This window comes from Candoia aspera, chromosome 3 (assembly GCF_035149785.1).
Source record: "Candoia aspera isolate rCanAsp1 chromosome 3, rCanAsp1.hap2, whole genome shotgun sequence".
NCBI lineage: Eukaryota > Metazoa > Chordata > Lepidosauria > Squamata > Boidae > Candoia > Candoia aspera.
In genome coordinates this window covers 75,818,758-75,842,821 of record NC_086155.1, presented here as the reverse complement: position 1 = coordinate 75,842,821, position 24,064 = coordinate 75,818,758, and the positions used below count along the sequence as shown (strand labels likewise).

General features: G+C 36.4%; 1 protein-coding gene across 2 annotated transcripts in view; it reads left to right on the top strand.

Annotated features, from left to right (window-relative positions):
- Positions 1 to 2,193: 2,193 nt before the first annotated feature.
- USP33 (ubiquitin specific peptidase 33) overlaps positions 2,194 to 24,064 on the top strand; it is a 38,976-nt gene continuing 17,105 nt past the window's right edge. For both annotated transcript variants that reach the window (XM_063298151.1, XM_063298150.1), the window contains exons 1-9: positions 2,194 to 2,768; positions 7,974 to 8,079; positions 8,561 to 8,614; positions 12,440 to 12,502; positions 18,569 to 18,721; positions 19,725 to 19,827; positions 20,205 to 20,274; positions 22,075 to 22,188; positions 23,438 to 23,516. In XM_063298151.1, coding sequence (XP_063154221.1) covers positions 7,984 to 8,079; positions 8,561 to 8,614; positions 12,440 to 12,502; positions 18,569 to 18,721; positions 19,725 to 19,827; positions 20,205 to 20,274; positions 22,075 to 22,188; positions 23,438 to 23,516 — 732 coding nt within the window. In that variant the 5' untranslated portion in view covers positions 2,194 to 2,768; positions 7,974 to 7,983. The remainder of the gene's footprint in view (positions 2,769 to 7,973; positions 8,080 to 8,560; positions 8,615 to 12,439; positions 12,503 to 18,568; positions 18,722 to 19,724; positions 19,828 to 20,204; positions 20,275 to 22,074; positions 22,189 to 23,437; positions 23,517 to 24,064) is intronic.

The window sequence follows — 24,064 nt, the reverse complement described above, 5'->3', positions numbered from 1 at the left end:
ACTGGTGCCAATTAGATCAAGCACTTTGAAGTTAGATTTTTCTTTTGCACTTAAAAATATATGATACGTTTTTCTCTTGGGAGACCTTAAGACTCCTCATTTGAGGCTCCTGTTGGTCAAAAGCTTCATTTTGTTTAACAAAATAAACTTTAGGCCTGCACTTAAAATATAGCGCATAAAATATCTTCAAGAAGGGCACACTCACACATATCTTCCTTCACATGTGCTATACTCATCAGTTGTGGGTACAGGCAGGATGGAGCAGTGTAAGGAGTTGGTTCGTTTACTGACACCAGTTTCTGTTTTATTTCAACCAGTTGAATTTTGTTGGAGTCAACTGAGTTTTCCTCCCCACTTAATTTATACACACACTGTACATTCTTGCTTCCATAACTAATACTGATTGGAGATCTTCGACCCTCCAGATCCCATATTGGGTTAGCTGTAGGAGTACTGATGACCTGATTGACTGTAGAGTCCCTGCCACTCACCCAGGATGAGGAAAAGGGACTGGGGTCTGTCAGATGCAAGGCTAGATATCCGTACTCTTACCTGTACTTTCTCTTTACAAGGCTTAGATTGGGGGATGGATCAGGGAGAAGCAAGCATGAGGGGTATGGATGAAATAGTCCATAGGTATTCTGTTCCCATTTCTCTCACATACTCACTGATCAACTGCTTCTGTCCAACTTTTCATACCAGAGTCCTGTGGAAAAAAATTGTTTAATATCTTTATTCATATTGTACGGAATATAGGCATTTGGAAGGTTAAAAATGAACTACTGAGTTTATCTGTCTTGTGTTCTTTAGTCTGTACATGACCCATTGTTTTGTTGTTCTTGTCTACATGACTTTACTTAATTCTAATGGCACTGGGCCTTTAGATTTTTCTACAAGTGTCACTGAGTTGAAGATGCATTTGCAGGAATGTCAGTCTCAAGTGCTCAAATAAGTTGCTACATTGAGTTCTATATTCTATACACTTTAAACCAGTAGGATAATTTGAGCCTGGTCATTTGTGCCTCGAGTAAGAACTCTGGGATGATTTTTTCAATTATCCATTGGTTTATTTTCTTGGCTGCCCATGGTATTCTCAGGAATCTTCTCCAACCCTAAAGTTCAAAAGTGACAAAACCCTTCCCATCCTGCTTCTTCAAAGTCCAACTTTCACTTCCATAGTGTCACGGAGAATACTGTGGTTTGAACAGTTCTGAACTTTATAGGTACAGACACATTGCAGTATCTGAATATCTTTTCCAAGGCTTTCATGGCTGCTCCACCAAGTGGTACAGTATCTATAATGCTGAAAGGGGATGTTTAATTTAGGTTGAATTAAGTATTGGATTCCCTTTGTTAAGAACAAGTTTTCATTGCAAGAAGTGTTGGGATTTTATCTTAAGACTTTATAGAGGTTTTTTTTTACAATTTTCTAGAAATATGATTTCTTTTTAATAATTAAGCAGATTTACAAGTTTCAGTGCAGCAAGTGTTCATAATAGGTACTAAGGTGGCATTACTTCTGCATTAAATTTAAGAAAATTAAAGAGAATATTAACTGTATTTTCATATTAGGAAGCCTGTATGTATTGAAAATATGTTTAACATTAGGGACCATGATACAGTATGGATCGAATGTCTTCATAGAATAAAGTCCCATCATAGTTGAATGGATATTACTTTTAAATTTGTTGAGAATTGCAGTTTAAGGGTTCAGCATTAAAAATTAACATGCTGGAAGTGTTCCACTGATTTGTCATTAGCTACTATGGGAGAGGGAGAAGCAAAGTCAGGAGGAGGAGGAGGAAGGGAGGAAGAGGAGGAGAAGGAAAAGCAAACTCATTTTTAGCAACCAGATCTTTGCTGCAGATATCATGATGACCACTAAATAGTATTAAAGAGATACAGAAAACTCTAACTCGACTCTGCCCTCTTGTGGTATCCGGATTTTGCAGGCCAGATCCAGTAGCCCTATTTTTTTTATACTGTAGGAAATAACATCTGAGATAATGACTATCCTGGCCTAAACAAGCTGCTTGATGGGTTAACAGCCAAAGAGGTGAAGACATCAAGGACGAATTTAGCTCTTCACTTTTCTATATCTATGAGGCAGTACTTTACTGAGGGGAAATCCAGGCAGAAATGTGCTTCCGAGATCAAAGGAAATCTAACCGAATGAAAAGCAAGGCTGTCTACGTAAACCTTTCTCAGAACTGGTTTACTGAAAGGCCGGCCTTTCGAAGCTAGCTTCCTCCGTTCCTTGCACAAGGGTATCAGCGATTCCCACCGTCAGCTCTAGGCGCAGGCGCTCCCCTCCAGTGTTCCTGTCACCATCGGGGCGGTGCGCCGGCGGAGGAATTCCAGTGCCGCCATCTTTGCTTTGGGCGCGCTCGCTTTCTATTCCAGCCCCCTCGAGCCACAGGAAGGCCAGCGGCGCCATCTTTGTTGCGGGGCACAGGCGAGCTGAAGCGGCGCCGGCGTTCGGGAGCCCGCTAGAAAAAGGGGTGAAAGAGAAGAAAGCTGAGGCGTCTCCTCCTCTCTCTTTCAGCGGTGGGGGACACGTTTAATTTTCCTGGATTGACCTTAGGACACAGGTGAGGAGGAGGACGAAGAGGAGGAGGAGGAGAAAGCAGCAGCAGCAGCGATGGTTTTGTGGTGGAGAGACCGTTAAGGATGTGAGGAAAACCTGGAGGTTTTCGGATGAAATTCCGCTCCTTGACCTCAGGATATTGAGGGGCTTATTCGGGGGACGAGTTTACCTGCTGCTGCCGGTGAGAAATCCGTTTTCTTCCTTCAGGAAGCACGTTTTAGGCTCATCCCAGCCTTTTCTCTCTTTCTCTGACCCACAGCTCAAGTCCGGAATCTAGTTCAGGACTGCTTTTTAGATCTAAGATGTATGAGGCCGGTCCTCTTGAAGCTGACTGCAGTCTCTGAACATGTGCAGAGTCCGTTCCTCGATTCAGCCTCTGAATCTCTAAAGGGAAAGAGGCTTCTCCTTGGGGGAAGCTTTCCCCCTAACCCAGACATTTTTCCGAGTTTAGAAAATCAATTCTAAAGGGGGTATTCTGGCCGTAGGTCCAAAGAGAAGTTATTTTTGGAAGCCATAATGTAGCTGAATAATTTATTTTATTTATTTATTATTCACATTTCTATCACCTCCCATCTCCCCCTAAAAGGAGATATAATGCTTAATTTATGAAGCTCAAAGGTACACTGAGCCATTTATTGTTTCATACAGGAAGAATAGGTGCAAGGCTTCAGGGAATGAAAATATGAGCACATGTTCTGTTTTATAAGATTGTGCTATTGTAATGGAAAGTGTGTTTGTATCTCTGCTAACCTGGAAAAAAGGAAGTACAGGCATCTCAAACCTGTGGGATAAAAAATACATTTGTTGGTGAGGAAAGAGAGAGAAGGGGATTAAATTTCTGTCAGCGTATTGCTCCATTTAATGCTGCTATTTCATTTAATAAACAATTGGGAAATCTATTTTGTAATGCAGAACACAGTTAAATATAGGGATGGATGAAAACTCAACTGCAGCTTGCAGTAATGCTGGGACAGCAGTTTTACTGCAAAAAGATCAATCAGCAGAATACACTGCAGAACAGCATACCTGCTTTTTTTTTTTAATTCCCCAAGAATGAAATCAAAATCCAGGTAGCATAAAGTAGATTATAGCATTAAACTTAATGTTACTGCTTTGGATAATTTTATATCTTGAAATGCTTTGACTTAACACAGTTGGTTAGGCATATAATGAGCTGAGTTGTAGTTGTGAAATTGTTTCTTTATGATACTGAACTCTTGGATAAGAATAGGAAAAAAAATAGAAGTTAAATAGATTGGGCAGCAGTCATCAGAAAATATTTTTCCTGAATCCACCTTAAACTTACTTATCTCAGCTGTTGGTTCTGTTTTTGTTTTTTTGAAAGATAAAATTAGTATTGCACAATGGGGTCCTTTCTTATAAATATATTTCTGAACATATTTAAATAGGCTTATCTACATGTTTTTTAAAAAGCTGTGAAAATGATTCTTGAAAAGATTTACAAATTACCCTCATCTTGAATGTATTCATTTTTCCAGTCTGTTAGAGGAAATAGTTTTGAAAAAAAGGAAAGGATAAATATAGTTTGGTTAAATATAGGAAGAATTGGTCAGTAAAGTGATATTGAAACCATCTGTTGTACCATAGACTGTGTTATTAGGTGTCTAATTGTAGTTATTCGTTTTATTTATTTCTTGCTGCAATTGTATATAGACTCTTGGACATTCACGATATAAAGAACAATAATAGCAAAAATTAAAAATAAAACAATAAAAATAAATACACCTACATTCCAGATAGCATCTGGTGTCAGCCCCCAAATGCCCTCTGGAACAGCTCCATTCTGCAATGCTTCTAGAAGGCGACCAAAGCTGGGGCCAAATGCACTTGTGGGAGAGCATTCCAGAGGGCCATGATACCTCTGGGTCTTGCCCCTCTGACCTCCCAAAAATGGAAGACAGCTAGCTGCTTTTCCCTGCATGATCAAAATGGTTGGGCTGATTCCAGTGGAGATGCGGTCCCAAATGTAACCCAATGACAAACCATAAAGGGCTTTATAGATTAAAACCAGCACTTTAAATTTTACTTGAATGAAAATAGAAAGCCAATGCAGGGTCCACAAAATAGTGTAATACGTGCCCACCAGCAATCACCAGGCCACTGCATTTTGCACCAACTGAAACTTCAGGGTGGTATTTAAAGGTAGCCCTGTATAGAGCATGTTGTACTAGTCAATGTGCATGGTGATGAGGGTGTGAACCACTATAGGCAGATCCTTCTGCCCAAATAAAGCCATGACTGGCACACTAGTGCATCTGGGCAGGGTCCCCCTGGCCACAGCTTTGGGAGGTAAAGGGGTAAATTAGAAACCGTTGAGTTTACAAGTTATCAACAGTTTGCTGTCTTTGGTGTGGACTCACTTAGGAGCATGATGATATTTATTTATTAACATTATATCCTGCCCCAATCTAATGACTATCAGCAGCTTCCATAGTAAAAAAAAATTGACAGCATCCATGGTGCAACTAAAATAGAACATCATAAAGCCCCAGAAATAAAAATAACATTAACAACACATGAGAAAACAGAAAGAAATAAAAGATGGTGCAGTTCTTAAACTAAAAGAATGTCTTCTGAAATAACTCAATTTTTAAACATTTTCCTGAAGGTTTAACAAAATGGGGATCAGCCTGATCTCCATTAGGAGGTTATTCCAAAGCATCAGCACTGCTACAGAAAAGCAGCATCTTCTAACTTCATACCCTATCCCCGTCATGTCTTGGAAGTGTGGGACTATGAGTAGTTTCTTTCCAAAAAATCCAGTGAGTCTGGTCAATTCCAGGTGCAGGAGGTAGTCCTCCACGTGCCAAGCCATAAAGGCCTTTATATGTTAACACCAGCTTATTAGATTATACCCAGCAGCCAATGGGCAATATTGTCAACCTTGTGGGGTAAACCAGATAGGAATTACAACCAGATGAGCTAATTCTACTTTATTGTAAAGCTGACAGACTCTTGCAAGTCTGAAAATACAGTCCTCCCCATGGTCTCCTTTACAGCCTGAGAAACTAGGGAGGGTCTCTTCTGAGCCTCTTGCCCCTCCCACTATCCAGTTGCGGGCTATGCTGTCTCTTTTCTGACTGTACCCTTGGCAGCATCTCTTTGCCCAGTCTCCCAAGGTCTTTCCCACGTACCATTACACATATTCAGGTCTGAACCCTAATTGAAAAGGGTCCAAATAATCAACTTCTAGGGTACTATGAAGTTGGTCTGCCACCACTGTCTCAACAACCTTCCCTAAAAAGGGAGGTTGGAAAATGGACAATAGTTATCTAAACTCCCTGGATCTGGGAATGGCCTTTTTACAAGGGGGCACACCACCCTCCTTCAAAACTGTTGGTAACTCCTCCTCTTGCAAGAAGATATTGACAATTTCTTAGATCCACCCATTCTCCGCCCACTCCCCACAATAGCCAGGACTTGCAGAAGTCCAAAGAACAGGTGGCAGGAGATAACCTAGTTAGCACCTTAGCCTCTTCCTTGAAATTCATAGACCAAAAGGAATAATAAATAATAGGGTAAAACGGTGCCCTGGTTGCACCAAGAACTCTGCCCACATGGAGTCAAGAATATGGAGAATCTGAGCAACTTTACTGGTAAAATGCTGGCCGCAGTAGCCAGGTGGAAGCCATTCATTCATTCATTCATTCATTCATTCATTCATTCATTCATTCATTCATTCTATCCTGCCTTTTATTATTTTTATAAATAACTCAAGGCAGCAAACATACCTAATACTCCTTCCTCCTCCTATTCTCCCCACAAGAACAACCCTGTGAGGTGAGTTGGGCTGAGAGAGAATGACTGGCCCAAGGTTACCCAGCCACCTTTCATGCCTAAGGTGGGACTAGAACTCACAGTCTCCTGGTTTCTAGCCCAGCACCTCAATAATGCACCAGCAACATATTAGTTGTCTACCTTAATTGAAAATTGACTGTCTGTTCTTTGTTACATAATACTGTTGTTTTGTTGTGAAGTACAACCACTATAAAAAACATTGAAAAATAAAGGAAATAGCTTCTCATCGTGTCTTTTAGCTCAGCTGCCTGTAATTGAGAAGAACAATGTAAATTGTAACGTAAATGCAAGATTAACCTGGGCCTATTTTTTGAACAATAAAACTTGTTTAACATTCCAACCAAAGGGAGAAAATATTTTTTCTAACAGTCTATTGATCTGCAATATTGCAATTAAAAAAAAAACAATTCTGAGGTTGTAGTAAGGAGATGGGATAGGTGAAGCTGTAGAATATATTCAACTGTTACATAAACGTTCAAGAACTGTCATGAAGGTTAAAATAATTTAAACCTGGCTAACCTTCTAGTGATAAAACTCTCATCTCCTGATCTTAAAAAAAAAGGCAAGTGTGTTCTAAGTCCTAAAAGCAAAAGTCTTTCCATTCGTTATGAGTAGCATGGCACTAATGTTATAGGATTACACTATTAGCATTCAATATTTTGTATTAGGTTGTGAGTTCTACAAAATATGAAAGGAATCAACATTTACATAGAAATGTGAAAAATAAATATTGTATTACATAGTCATCCACGTAGGGGAGGAACAAATGATGAAATATACAGTACATTACAACGCAAACTCTGACCTTTACATGCTGGTCTGCAATGTCATGGTGCAAGTTAAGGTGAAGTTTGCATTGTGATATCATAATGCATGTTTCATCATTTTGGCGGCATCATGATTTGGAATCAGTGCCTATGTTGTATTACATAGAGCGTATTCACTGTTTTCCTTATAAAGTGTTTTTCAGATTTGTTTTAGATCTGATAGCAAGTACTAGGATGTTGTAAAGAAAAAAGTCCTTTGATCTGTATTGTAAAACAAGCATTTGCTTTATTTTTATTGTATATCAGAAACATTTCTTAGATAGATATGTAATCCAAGGCAAAGTATTTGAAAGGGGATCTTTGCAAGGCTTATTATCATAACCAAAGCATCCCTTCTGAAAGCATTACAGTAGCCATATCCTCTGGAAGACTGACACAGCTGCTTTGAAAGTTGTTCCCAATATGTGTCCGTGCACAAAAGTACTTTTGCTAGGACACACATGCACATAAGGCTGATGACAGCTTATGAAGCAGCCATACATGGAGCAGTGATTCATTTATACTAACATGCTTTATGGTGTGCCCCTTTTCAATGCTTTTCATAGTTCTAATCTTCATACCTCCCATTCTTTTTTTATTATTATTTTATATTCATTCTGTAAAGTTAATATAAATTATATAAGATTACATAATCTAGTTTCATTTTTAATAAAACTTTGTTGTATATTGTTTCTTGCACCAATTACATCTTATAATACTATAATAGTATTTTGTTTTCAATATGTAGATACTGTTTATAGATACTTGAATATGACTGCTGTTAAAATGCCACAGCAAAGCAATGATTGCTCACATCTAGAATCTGTTGGTGAGATAACCAAAGAAGACTTGATACACAAATCTCATGTGAGTTTCTGTTTAGTGATGTCTTTGTTCGTTTAATCTTTGCTTCATTCTTAAATTCTCATCTTTGTCAAACTGTATTTAAAGTCAGTGTGTGTTAGCTGTTACAGTAATTATCATGTCTTATTAAATTAATGATTGGAAAGAAGTCATGAGGTTTTACCTACTTCATTAAGTGGAGAAAATATACATGAAATGTATATTACCTTCAGCCCATAAATACATGACACCTATATTCTCCACTTGAGAATATGAAATTTTGAATCCAAAAATGTTAATCGTAATATTTTTTAGAATTACAGCTTGTGCATGCCACTACTTGAAAATCAAAATAAGCATCTATTTTAAAATAACAAATTTTCTTAAGTTGATATGGAATAAAATATTAAGTATTTCCATTGTTATGGTAGGATTTCTCTCTTTTTTTGTTCTGTATTAGCTAATTTTATTAACTTGTTGTTTATTACCTTGTTGTTTTTAATAGGGGACATGTCAAGACTGCAAAGTAAAAGGACCAAATCTCTGGGCATGCTTAGAGGTAAGCAGAATTAGCATATATAATGTGCAGTGACTAAGATTTTCTCTTTCTGAAAGTGCAACTTTTTGCCAGGTATTAACACTGCAACCAATATTTATTTACTGATTACTTTTATTGATCTCTAGTCAGAACTGGGATTACTTGAAATTTTTGGAAGCTGTGTTTATAAGCAAATTGTATATTGTTCCCTTAATGAAGGCTACATTTCAAATTCATTTTTGAGCTGTGCTTAGAATTTGGAAAGCTGGCAATCAACTTGAATGCTCTAACAGCAGAACCACGTTACATTTTAATTTCATCTGTAACTTGCAGATCAACATTCCATTTCTATTTGAAATGTTGAGTGAAATGTATACTAAGTACCCTATGCTTTTTCTTTTGTGAAGAACATGTTTCAGATAATATTTTTAAGATGATTTTAGCAGATCCATATTATGTCCCAGTTTTGTAAAGTTTCTTTTGTGAAAAAGCACTTTCCTAAATAAATGTAAATGTAATGGCAAATGAAAAAACATTTTAAAATGTGCCTGCATATTCTTACTGAAAGGCCACTTTATATTTTAACTTCGAATTATGTGTTAATCAGAAGTATTTAGTGTAACGTACATATATGCTGCCTTATAATAATTCAGCATTGTAGTAAGAATTTGAAACAACTCCAATAAGTTGTTGCATTTCATTCTTTATGTATGTTTTTATTTAAATTCAGCAAAAAAATGTCAGTGTAATGGCTATTTAGTTGCATAGCAGAGCTTTCCAGTGAGATAGGACAATTTTAAAAACTGCTGTAATATTAACCATGTGTGTATCACTTAGGTATTCTATGTTATTATAGTCATAGCTTTTTCTTTGCTTATAGATACATTAAATTGCATTTAAGAAGCATTGGTAGTTATTAAACCTTAATACCTAATGTTATGAAACCTTTTTTATGATACATATTTAGGCTCAAGTAATTATGGGGTTAGCCTTGTGTGGCGCAGAGTGGTAGGCAGCAGTATTGCAACTGAAACTCTCCCGAGTGGGGTTCAGTACCAGCGGAAGCTGGATTCTCGGGTAGCTGGCTCAGGTCGACTCAGCCTGCCATCCTTCTGAGGTCGGTAAAATGAGCACCCAGCTTGCTGGGGAAGGTGATGACTGGGGGAAGGCAATGGCAAGCCACCTTGCTTTAGTCTGCCAAGAGAACGTCGCAAAAGCGGCATCCCCCCAACGGGTCAGACATGACTCAGTGCTTACACAGGGGACCTGTCCTAACAGTCAGAAATCATGCTGAGACGAGGAGTAGGTCTCTAGTGTTTATTACTGCTACATAAGACAGAATCCTAACAAACTGAAGAAGCATGGGAAAAACCCAGACAGATAAACCCCAAAAGTTAAGGCGGGTCTGATCTGTGTCTCTTTGAATGGCTGCTTAATTCCTCAGTACTACGCATGCGTTTTCCCCCCTGGATAGAGGCCCCTTCCTGCTCGCCATCAGTACTCATGACATGACCTTTCACCTTCACCAATTATGGGGTTAAGGTTAAGGTTTGCACCATAAAAGAGTAATTGGTGAATAGGTTGCCTTAGAAATTGAATTTATAAATAAATGTGCATATGATAAAATATGATTTAAGCAACCACTGAAAAGAATAATAGCTCTAAGAGATGCATAATTGACTGTATGATACTGTACTTTTTAATATTGTTTTATTAAAAGTTTTAAAAAGGAAGATAAAAGCTAATACAAACTAATATAAAGTACGAAGAAGAAAATAAAAAAATAGAAAGCTAAAAGTGCAAGGAAGGTAAAAGAATAAAAGAAAAATAGAAAAGGAAGAAAAAAGAGACAAAGAAGTGGCTTCCAATCTTCTTTACAGCAGTTATAAGTACAATTATAAATTTACTTCTTTCTTTAAAATTACAACATATAAAATTTCTATAATTTATCTGGTCTAATCATCAAAACCATAAATCATAAGTTCATTTTTTTCTGTTTTACGCAAAAAGTCCATAAGGGGTTTCTAGTCAGCAATAAACGTAGCTGTTGTCTTTTCTCTAATCAAAGAAGTCAGTTTGGCCATCTCAGCAATTTCCATCATCTTCACCTACCATTCCTCCATTGCAGGTACTGCCAGACCTTTCCATCTTTGTCCATACAATAATCTTGCTGCAGTTACATATACAAAAACAAAGTTCCATGACTTTTTTCTAACTGATTGTCCATCAGTCCCAAAAGAAAAACCACTGGTCTCAATTGTATATTAATCTTTAACGTCCTCTGAATTAGTGTATGTATTTGAATCCAAAATTTTCTAGCTTTTTTACATGTCCACCAAGCTTGATAAAATGTCCCTTCTTGTTCACATTTCCACAGGAATTTGAAGTGCCTTTATACATTCTAGACAATTTCTCCAGTGACATATACCAATGGTACATCATTTTATAAAATTACTCTTAAAGATTATAACATAATGTAAATTTCAATCCTTTCAACCACATATTTTCCCATTGTTCCATCTGTATATTATAACCAAAATTTTCAGCCACTTTATCATACATTCTTTCACTTTTTCTGTTTCAAATTTCAGAAGTTTATATATTTTAGCAATTACGTGTTCATCATTTGTACACAATTCTGTTTCAAACTCAGTCTTACAATGTTCAAAACCATAAACTCTTCTGTCTACTTTAAATCTTTCTAATAATTGTAAATAAGAAAACCATTGGCAATTATATTCCCCTGACAACAGTTATTCTCTTGAATTTAACTTTTATTCCCCTTGGCAAAATTCTGGTATCTCATGATAGGTTAGCCATTTGTGTTTGCCTATTATTTCTTGTCTATAAAATGCTTGTTGTACTGAGAGCCACAAAGGTGTTTTCAGGCACAACCTGGGTTTGTGTCTATTCCGTATTCTCAGTATGGCACGTCTAACATAATGATTTTTAAAATCCACATTAACCTTGACTTTATTGTACCACAAATAACCATGCCACCCGGATCTCAGGTTGTGTCCTTCTAATTCCAAGAGCCTTCTATTTCTCAGCAGCACGCACTCTTTCATCCAAACCAAACAGCAAGCTGCAAAATACAATTTCAAATCAGGTAGACCTGATCCTCCTCTTTCCTTTGCATCTTGTAACACCTTATACAGTATTTAACTCATTTTTCCCCTGCCACACAAATTTAGACATATCCTTCTGCCACTGTTTAAATGGTGCATCAGTTGTCAAAACAGATATTGTCTGAAGCTAAAACATCATTCTAGGCAAGACATTCATTTTTATCACAGAAATTTTCCCCAGCAATGACAATTGTAGTTTCTGTATGATACTGTACTGAACCTAAAAATAAAATAAACAGCTGGTTTATTAGAAAGGGAGAAGAAATAATTTGTAGGGTGTACATTTTTAATTTTGCTTCTAAAATAAGTACAAACCCTTTTATCAGTATAGAAGTTTCTTTACATAGTGGTTGAAGGGAACTTCTGCTTTTGTATTTCTTGTAGCTTTAGCATGGATAATTAGTTATGCAAGCCTGAGTAGAAAATGCTTTGCTGTGAATTCATTTAAATGGCTCCAAAAGGATGCATAACAGATCTGTTAATATCAAGTATGACCATTTTGTTCCTTTCCATCAGTCCTTTTCCACAATCCTATTCACCATGCCTCTTCAGAGCCTTCCCTTGGCACAATCACTGTTCTATTTTTAAGGTGATACTAGGTAGCTGTGAGTTAAGAAAACAAACTGCTCAAATTTCTGTGAAACTTGCAGTGAGTTCAGTTGTTCACCTACTGTAGAAGATTGCATCTTGTTAATGTTTACTTTGTTTTGTTTGACAGAATAGATGTTCCTATGTTGGTTGTGGGGAGTCACATATAGATCATAGCACCATACATTCAGAGGTATGTTTGCGTATATTTAACTTTTGACAGTTTACACAATCTTCACGGTTCAGAATTTCTTGGTGTTCTGTGCCTGAGTCCTGCTACATTTGTCTAGTGATAATTTATTAATATACATGATTGATAGAAATTTGAATAGCTTTAGGCTAGAATCCCTTGATTTCATGTATAATTTATTCAATACATTTATATCCTACTTTTCTGAGAAGAATTCAATAAGCAAAAAAGACATTGAAAACAAGCGTATAAATATATATGAAAATATTAAACAAACTAAGGAAATGAAGGCTATCTTGAAGTTAAAATTAATTGGCTACCCGAATTATTTAGCTGTTCAAGAAAGGCTAGTTAAATCCATAGTCATCTAAACTGATATTGATATAAGGTTAATTTTGAACAATTTGTTAATATGTTTTCTACTACAGATTAAGGTTACTATGGTAACTAATCATTTTGGCCAGGTGAAGAGGTTGAATTTAATTGTCCCCTTCTCAATTGTTAATTTTTGCACCTGGGGGGAACAACTTGCCTGGACTTGTTTTAGTTTGTTTCCCTTCTGTGTAGGCATGTAGAGAGTTAAGCAGCTCTCACTGAGAGCCTGTAAGAATGCAGCAGCTTTTTAATATGATTTGCTTTCTGTAAATAAAATTATTTTTATAGAAAAGCCTGGTGTGTGACTTTTCTGATCTCTCCTGGGCCAAAGGCTTTCCTAGCAATCTGCCAACAGGTTATGGGCCCAGTAAACAGCCCAGTAAAACCCAGAGAGAATAGAGAGATCAGCTCCACACCTCATGCACAATTTAAAGGCAGGTAGCAAAGACCTGTGAAGATATTCTTTGGAGCCACCTGAAGATTTTCCAGCAACTGCCGGTCTACAGGACAAAGAAGCCAGCTGAGGTGACTTGCAAAAGAAGGAAGAAGCCATAGCTACCTCCCAGCCCTCAGCGATGCCTCTGGAGTGCCTATCAGAGACCAACTATTTGAATTGGGCCCTGAAGATGGAGATGTATCTTTGCAGAGAGAATCTTTGGCTGCCAATTGGTGAGCAAACCCCCCAAAATCCCAGTGCTGAATGGCTGAGACAGGATGAGCGGGCTAGAGCCACCATTATCCTGGGAGTTGAGGACAACCAGCTAGTCCACGTGCGAGGTATGCAGTCTGCAAAGCAACTTTGGGATGCTTTGAGAGACTTGTATGTAAAGGCAACAGCAGGGAGTAAAGTTACCCTGACAAAAAAGCTGTACAAAGCCTACCTTGCAGAAGGAGATAGCCTTCCTGAGCACCTGCATTATATTCAGCAGCTGTTTGTTGAGTTGCAGGAGAGAGGAATGGAATTTACACCTCTCACAAAATCCTATATCCTCCTGTCCTCACTGAATGAAACGTGGGACACACTGATTTGTACCCTGGAGGCTATGCCTGAAGCAGACCTCACCCCATCGTATGTTACACAGCGCTTACTCGCGGAATGGGAGAAGAGAGAGGAAAGATCCCCCCCATCTCTTCTGGAAAGCTGCAGTACCAGAGAACAAGGAAAAAGAAGGGAAAGGAAGGTGAGGCCACAGCGCTAGCCCACCAGCGATGCTTCACTTGTGGTTCAGCTGGACATTTGCAGAAAGACTGTGCCTTGAGACCCAAGAGTAGAAAGACAGAGAAGAACACAAGGGCAACACAGAAGAAGGCTCTTCAGACAACCCAAATTGCACAGGTTGCTGAGAAGGGTAATTCTGATGTATGGGTGTTAGATTCTGGGGCCAATTGTCATTTATGTAATTGTAAGAGCTCTTTTGTGTCACTGTCTAAAACTGAAAGACAAAGTGTATCTTTGGCTGATGGGTCTGTGACCAAAATTATGGGACAAGGTGACTTGTATTTATCCTGCTTAGGAGAAACTGTAAAAGGTGTGTTGTATGTGCCAAATTTACAATCAAATCTTTAATCTGTGGCACAATTGGCTGCAACAGGGTATGTCATAACATTTAAGAAAAATGGTTGTGAGATAGTAAAAATGGGAAATTGCGTGCTACTGGTATATTAAAAGACTCCTTGTACATTGTGCAAAATGCAAGGAAGCCAAGCTGCAAGGCTGCAGTTGGCAACACTCCATATCATGACCAATGTGTACACCTGATGCACAGGAGATTTGGTCATGCTAATTTCAAATATATAGCACAAATGCCACAGCTGTGTGCTGACCTAAAGATAAAACCCTGTGATAAATACTTACACTGTGTACTTTGCAAAGAATGCAAAACACTAAAAGCTCCTGTGAGTAAGCACAGTGACAGAGTTACAACTAGACCTTTGGAAATCGTACACTCTGACATTATTGGTCCTTTTGCCCCAAGTCTTGGACAAGCAAGGTATGCAATGACCATCATTGATGATTTCTCAAGATACACATTTATCTACATCTTAAAACATAAAGATGAGGCATTTGAGAAATTTAAAGGTTTTGTGACATGGGCAAATGGAAAATTCCCTAGGCCTGTATCCGCACTCCAATGTGATAGAGGAGGAGAGTACCTTTCTCACAAATTCAGAAGGTTCCTAGCAGAAAAGGGGATAGAACAAATTCTTTCTAACCCTTACACCCCTCAGCAAAATGGTGTTGCTGAAAGAAAGGACAGAACCTTGCAAAATGCGATGGAATGCATGCTTAAAGATTCACATTTATCTTTTAAGTATTGGGGAGAGGCAATATCTACTGCCTGTTATGTACAAAACAGATTGTACAACTCTGTGATTCAGGACACTCCATTCCATTTGTTTTATGGTGTGAAACCAAAGGTAAACCATCTTAGAGTGTTTGGTAGCACTGCTTGGGTTCATATTCCAAAACAACAGAGAAGGAAAGGAGGCCCCACAACAAAGAAAGCCATCTTTGTTGGCTATGAACAAAGCCAAAGGAGCTACAGGTTCATAATGGGAGAGAAATTAATAATTAGCAAAAGCGCTTCTTTTGCTGAACAAAACTGGGGGAGATTAAATTCTAGCTCTCCAGTTGATCTGACCACCACAAGAGAACAGCAAGGACTTGCTGATGGTGATCTTTTGCCTGATGAGGACATTAAACCAGAAAAGCAAACTGAAGATCTGTCTGATGAGACAGATGCTTCTCAGGAAAGTGATAGGAGTCAAAATTTAAGCCCTGTATTACCTCGCAGATCTCAGAGGAGTAATAAAGGCATTCCTCCATCACGTTTTCAGGCTGAAACAGTAAAGGCTTTTCACATATTCACAGAACCTGAGTCTTTAGAACAAGTGAATGCTTTACCACCTGAGATTGCACAAAATTGGCATTCTGCCATGCAACAGGAGTTAGCATCCTTGAAAGAAAATAAAACATGGAAACTGGTAAATCTACCTTCTAATGAACGCTGTCTAGGTGGTAGGTGGGTTTTCTGAAAAGGGATGCTGATGGCAAAATCCAAAAATATAAAGGTTGGTTGCAAAAGGGTTCACTCAAAGGAAAGATTTAGACTTTGACAAGACTTTTGCACCAGTTACTAAAGGTGAATCAATTAGATTACTGTTAAAAATTGCTGCACTCAAAGGAATGTCAGTTCACCACTATTACATTCAAACTGCATGTCTCTATGGTGATTTAGACCACAAATTATACATGCAGCAACCCCCTGGCTATGAAAAAGGGGAGAATCTAGTCTGTGAACTGCAGAAGTCAATCTATAGGTTAAAACAAGCTGCTAGATCCTGGAACCAAAAATTAGATGAAAAACTGCAGAATTTTGGTTTTGAAAAAGGAAAAGCAGATCCATGTGTATATATGAAGAAAAACAAGGCTGTATCTGTGCATGTATGTTGATGATTTGCTGCTGTTCACATCAACAGAAAAACAAAGGCTTGATTTTGAAGCCTGCATGAAAAGCCATTTCACATTAAAAAGCCTTGGAACTGTAACAAATTACCTAGGTTTGGAAATACACAGGGAGAAGGATGGTAGCTTTCTGTTGAACCAACGTAGTAAAATTCAAAAGCTCCTAGAGGATTGTAATATGCAAGACTGTAAACCAGTCTCTACTCCGATAACAGATTTTCAGAAAGATATAGGAGAAACTCAACTGAGGCAGAAAAATACAGATCTGTAATTGGAAGTTTACTGTACATTGCAAATCACTCTCGCCCAGATATCTCAAATTCTGTGGCCATTTTAAGTAGACAGGTAGAGAAGCCTACATCTACTGGAAAAGCAGCATTGAAGAGGTTAATGAGGTATTTGCAAGGAACAAAGAATTATTGCCTGAAGCTAAATGCCTGTGGAACAGAGAAATTGCAGGCTTTTGCCATTCTGACTGGGGAGCAGATGTCAGTGACAGGAAATCCACTTCTGGGATTTTAATTCAATTTGCTGGGTCAAGCTTAGGCTGGCATTCTAGAAAGCAAACACTTGTTGCTCTTTCCACTGCAGAAGCAGAGTTTTATTCTCTAACACAAACCTGTAATGAGGTTGTATGGTTTAAACAGTTGTTAAAAGACATAGGCATGGAAGTGAACCAGCCTATAACTGTTTATGAGGATAATCAAGCTTGCATTGCAATGGCAAAATCTGAAGCCTGCAAAAATAGGACAAAACATATCAATATTAGATATCAATATATCAAAGATATGATAAGCAAAGGAGAAATAATGTTGAAATATTGTGAATCAAAAGACATGATTGCTGATATTTTAACCAAACCTCTTGCTGTACCAAGACACAAAGAGTTAACAAAGCAAATTGGTTTGCATCTTATTCTGTAGTATAAAAAGGGGAGCGTTAATATGTTTTCTACTACAGATTAAGGTTACTATGGTAACTAATCATTTTGGCCGGGTGCAGAGGTTGAATTCAACTGTCCCCTTTTCAGATGTTAATTTTTGCACCTGGGGGGAAGAACTTGCCTGGACTTGTTTTAGTTTCAGTTTCCCTTCTGTGTAGTTAAGCAGCTCTCACTGAGAGCCTGTAAGAATGCAGAAGCTTTTAAATATGTTTTGCTTTCTGTAAATAAAATTATTTTTATAGAAATGCTTGGTGTGTGACTTTTCTGATCTCCCCTGGGCCAAAGGCTTTCCTAGCAATCTGCCAACACAATTGTTTGTGAGTAATATGAACGTGGAACAGGTAGAATAATGAATCTTTGTAAGCTGCTTTTCAGCATAAACTACTATTTGTCTTGCATATTGTTTGCTAATATTTTGATGCTTTTGTTAGTAATTTTATAACCAAGTAAGTAGCTACTAGTGCTCATGATACGCAATGAAGTAAAATGCTTTTGTTTCATAAAATTTTAATGAAAATTGTGATTTGAATTTTGTAACTTCCAAAACTATTTGTTAGTGCTAAAGGTGGCTTTATGTAGAAACTTGATATTGGAAAAGAAATGATTGCAAAACACCATTTCAATTAAGAACAGGCAAAACTGCATTCTTTACAGTCCTTAAGAGTCTTGAAGCAAGGGATACATACCCGAAACAATATTAATCTGTACAAGGAGTGCACTGTTCCTTGGGATCAATACTAGCATACTAATTGTACAGGGTTAGTGATTTGACTCTTATTACTCTGTTTAGTATGGTATTACCTTGAACCTGTGTCTATTCACCTTTTAGTACATATGGACTTAACCATCTGTCTCCTTCTGTTTTTTTTGTACATGGTCTGCTAAAGATTATATAAAGTACAAGCTATAAAATATATGAGAGGTAAATAATGAGAGCCAGTGTGTGAGGTGCTATACTAGGAGCAGGGAATCCCAGGTTCTAGTCCTCCCTTAGACAAAGAAGCCAATTGGCTAATCTAGGGCCAGTCACTCTCTTAGACTCTAGACTGGGAAGTAAAAAAAAAATCTATATACCAAATAGCAACGGACCACGGTGTGGTCAATTAGAGTCCATAATGTTCAATGAAGAAGACTTCAAGCTGCAGCGGATTGATTTAGACTCTGTGAGTGTATGTAAAGTATGTGTATATACATACACATACAGTAACAGTGCAACAGAGTAACCAGTGTTCATATTGGCCTTTCTTGTAATCAAAATCTCATTCTTTACTATTTTGTTTTCCAGGAAACAAAGCACTGTTTAACAGTTAATCTTACAACACTTCGGGTCTGGTGTTACGCATGTAGCAAAGAAGTGTTTCTGGATAGAAAGCTGAGAACTCATTCTTCATTGCAAAATGTACGGTTATCTTCCCCTGGTCCAGAACTTATCATACAGGTAATCAGGCACATTTTCTACTAGGATTTTATAGGGAGATAGCATTGTCAGTAGTATATTCTTGCTGTTCCTGTTGGAACTTGTAATATTGTAATTTAAAAAATGGAGTTTTATTCTTCTGTCTGGTAGTATGTAGAAAAATATTTTAAAAGAAGCTTTAATATGAGAAATGTATGCCTTTATTGTTATTTATTAAAGATATTTATATGGCTGCCCAATTCTTTATAAAAGAATTGTGCTTATAAATGTTTGTGCTTCTTAATGGTCTTAGGTGATTTTCTTGAAAACCAAAATATCATATCAGTATTTGTAGTTGAGATTGTAATATATCAATTTTTGTGTAAGTTATGGTTGTGTTGGGGCTTTGGATCCAAACAGCCCCTTGCTAAGGATTTTTGGGGGAGTATTAAATAATTAATTCTTTTAATGTTAAGTTTTAAGTAATTTGCAGATTACAAGAGAGAAATATAATGGAAAAATATAATTTATGTATACTTACTGCTTATGTAGAAATATACTTAAGAGTAAAAAAATATTTCTAGTTTACTGTATGTTTTTTGTCTACCACACTTACTGCATGTTTTTTGTCTAGCACACATGTCTTTATTCTTTCTGTGAATAGACTGTGATTATTTATGTATACAGTAGTTGTTTAAACAATAAGCCATCTGATGATAGAACTGGGAAATATCTCAACGTGTTGTATCAAAGCTGTTATGCCATTAAATTGTAATACCCTGGTGTTCCTTACAGCAGAAGGAACCATTTGTATTGCCAAACAATATGTTGTGGCACATTTGTGTTCCTACATGAGAGCTTCTTCTAGCTAAGTTAAATTATTCAATAATGAAATATATTTATACATCATTAGACTTCTGGCTTTGTATGGAAAACATACTCTGGAAATTGATGTAAATAGCTTCATAGGCTGCTTTAGGAAAAAGAAAAAGTAATGTTTTTGAAGAATGCTGCTTAGGATTTGCCTTTTTTTATCTTCATTAAGGATATTAAATTACCCAGTATCCCAACACTGAAAATTCCTTTAATTGCAACATTTGATGACCTGGATGTACAGGTTGATGAAGAAGATGAATTAAAGGCAAGAGGTAATACAGTAGGGTAATTCACATGAATATTATTAAATGAACAAGTTATTAATACTTTAATTACAATTAATTCATTTTTAAGAAAAATGTTCTGTTGCTGGGCTGAATTGGCTTCCCATGGGTGGACATTTTTTTTTACTTATTGGAACATAGCCTAAAAATGGGAACGCAATGTCACACATTGTATTCTATGCAGATTTCTGTATAATAGCGTAATAGTAACATTGCTTTCAGGATAAACTTACTGAGTTCTCAGAAATTCTGTAAATATTACAAAAATGCTGCTTCTAAATTTCTACAGTATGAGGGATTATTTATATCCTGTAAATTTTGTAACTTTTTTCTTGGGCTTGCTAAGCAATGTTTCTTATTTACAGGTTTGACAGGCTTGAGAAATATTGGAAACACCTGTTACATGAATGCAGCTTTACAAGCTCTTTCAAATTGGTAAAAAAAAATGTTGTATATAAAACTGTGTATGTTTTCCTTTCCATTAGTCAGAATTTTTTATCAGTAACCAAGGGTAAAGGTAAATCATTTAATCATTGTATTCATCAAGATAGTGTTGATATCCGAAGCAATGACTTCAATAGATAGATACATTTCATTTGGCCTTTCACTATGGTGTCCATTTGGGACCAAGTTCTTTTTGTAGTCTATCTCTCCATCTTGTAGGAAGTCATCCAAGTGGGCACATGTAATTTTAAGGCAACTTACAAAAGATTAATGTCTAACAGTGGGTGAATCCAATTCAGATGTTTCTGCACTCTGTCATTAGTATTCGTATGCTTTTATATGGACAGGTAACAATAATATCTTCCTTTCTAAAGTCCCTAAATTCACTGTTAAATATAGTAGCATTAAGCTTTTTATACATTCATACAGTTATTAATGGAATTCTCTACATGACTGTTCAAGCCTGACTAAGTTTATGAGGCTTAGTCTCAGGTAAGCATGTATAGATTTGCAGCCAGAATGCAATTAAATGCAAGAAATTTCTGATGTTTGTGATTGATTTTGTGTGTTAAACCAGTCAAAGAATGTTGTGACACTGACATCAAGGAAGTGATACTGGAAATTCTTATATAATTAGCTATGTTAGAGCATTTTAATAGTTTCCAACTGTAAATATTCCAGCTTCTGAAGATTTGCTCGACCAGGAAACAAGATATTTAAGACTTAAAAACTGTAAGAATTACACAAAGAAGTTGCAAAATATTAACAAAATTATTCTTACAAGTCATATTAGATTGGGAAAAACATAATCATACAATAGTTTTAACACTTCAAGAACTGAAATGGATCAGAAATTGATAAAAATGGCTGGAATTAACAGTCAAAATAATAAAGCTTAACAAGAATTTCTAATTAATCTGGAGCAGTCCACCTTAAAATCTAGTGTTTTAAAACCTTACATTGAAAAAACAACTTTACATGTGGCAGAAGGCCATGTGAAGAGTTACAGTCCATGAATTGTTTCCCAATGAAAGTTACTATCAGACTTACTTTTTAGGCATGATTTTTTTTTTTGAATATTGATGCATACTCCCAAAACTTCATCTGCCAGTTGTCTAGTAAAGGGATTGAATATAATTTCTAGTGGAAAGTGTAAAGTATCCTAGCATTGGTTATTATATGTAAAGCCAACTGAGTATACTTTGTAGGAATATAAGTGATACTTAACAGAAAAGTGATACTTAACAGAAAAACAATTGATAGAAGAGGATCACAAAGGATTGTGTCATTTGCATTAGTTTTTTAAAATATGAATTATCCATTTTGGCAGTCCACACCTGAAGTAATACACTGTTAAAATTCTTCCAGTATTCTGTAATATTCAGAATAACCTTAAAATTTACCTTCTATTGATACACCCATATTATATATCAATTTCCCTGCTTAAATTCTACATCTCTTTAACCATGCAATCTTTAACTTACTCAGTTTCTAAATCATATTCCAGTAACAATTTATATATAAGTCCTAACAGATGTTCTGCCAGGTATTGACTGTTGCAGCGGTGAAAATAACTTTCTTTTTGTCATTGATTATGACATACAAGAGCATTTGCTCTTAGCATGTTGAAAAGAGGTGGAAGGATTGGACAATATTATTGGCTACATTGAACATTAAATGCCTTTTTTAATGATAAAGAATTCATATGATAGTTAAATTCTCTAAGATTGAAGGATCATGGATATATGTAGCATTGTTTCAAAATACTAGAGGGTTTTTTTTTCTTATCAGCCCCCCATTGACACAGTTTTTCCTTGACTGTGGGAGTTTAGCAAGGACAGATAAAAAACCAGCCATTTGCAGAAGTTACTACAAACTTATGACAGAACTCTGGCATAAAAGCAGGTATGGCGTTACTTTCATTCTGATAAATGTTTTTATAAATCAGTCTCATGTATTATATTTTTTCCTATGAGAATACAATCCAAATAGTGGACTACATACAATCTTTTTTTTTTCAGGTAACATATACATTTAATAAGTTATCATCATCATCATCATCAACTAGCTCTTAGTTGCCAAACGTTCATAGATTTGCTTTCATTGCACAGGGAATTAGTTGGAACTTATACAAATGTAGTTTAAAGAAAAAAATGGAAGCACAATGTGATAACAATAAGGTTTTTATAAGGTGTGTCACTTTCAAAATATGACTAGAAGGGGAAAAATGCATTTTCTCATAGCTATCCAAGGATAACTTGACTTCCATGTCAAAGGAGTGATTTCAAGACTGAAGGAAAAGATAATTCCTAGGAAAATCCACAAAGTTTGCATTGACTTTTAAGAAGGGATATGGATGACTACATACAATCTTAAGAATGAAATCCAAAATTACATTACATATTTTTGTTCATAAATGGATTTTTGTCTAATTTCTTTCCCAAGTTCCATGGTATACCACCAACATCTGATCTGGAGGGTTGGGATATCATCTAGCATAATTTGAGGATGTCAGCTTTTGGAGGGGGGTGGGGGGGAGGTTCTACAGGCAGAAAGATATCTTCCATTCCCCAATTCTGCTGAAGGGAACACCCCATCAGAATGCTTATTAGCACATGATTCAAGTTAAATACACAATGGTTTGAGTTAATTACACAATACTACTTATACAGTATAATACTGTTATACTTTTAAATATGTAACTAAATACTGTTTTGGCTTACAAATTCGACTTAAGGATAGACCTTGCGAACGGAACTCGTTCTTAAACTGGAGACTATTAAATATATGAATTAGTATTTTATTTCGCAGTAATGCAGTTATTTCTGTAGCTGCCTATTCATTTTCTTAGGGTTAACAGTAATAAATACTGTGATTTAATGAATGGTAAAGCATTTTGATCAGAGATTCACTATTTAAAAGCAATATCCAGCTCTGACTATCTACCAGTGGAACCACATTAATCAGTAGAGTAGATTCTATATATATTTACATGGGACTAAATCCTGTTGGACTGTGTATGATTGCGGTATAGGACAGTATTCTTGATTTCCTAGCTTTAATATTCATGAATTGCTAAATTGAACATTGATAAACTGAAGTATTCCATTCAATTTGAGGAAGTGTAAATGCAGTTAAATGTTTTTTGTTCCAGGCCAGGGGCTGTTGTCCCCACAAATTTGTTTCAAGGAATTAAAGCAGTTAATCCAACATTTCGAGGCTATTCCCAACAGGTAAGTTTTTCTTAAGATGTTTTACACCAAAAGTTATTGCTGCTAAACAGATGCAAGATTCAAAGAGATAAAAATACAAGTAAAATATATATGCACGAATAAAGAAGATATTGGGTGTAGTTTTAATAATGTGAAACAAAAATAACTTGTTGGATTTACTGGCAAACTGCTGAACTTTTTTGTATATTTTTCCTCTATTCAGTTAAGTTGATTAATTCAGCCTTTATACCTATAGCACACTATAATGTAATGTAAACACCTTACAATAGAAAGCTTAATTCTATACTAGGCAGAGAGTTCTAGACAGACAGCTAGGAGCATATCTCTTTTGTTTGTTTTAAAAGTAATTTAATTGATAGAAATTTTGTATCTCAATCTTCAAAACTAAATGTTTTATTAATGTAACGTTTACATTTAATTATAGTGGTAGATTCAGTGTAAAGGAGAGAGACTTTTGGGATGTGGCTTTTCTTCTGCCCCACCTTCTGATGATCAAGGATCCTTTTGCATAAAAAGGGCTCTGACATGGGAAAGGGAAGCCCAAAAAT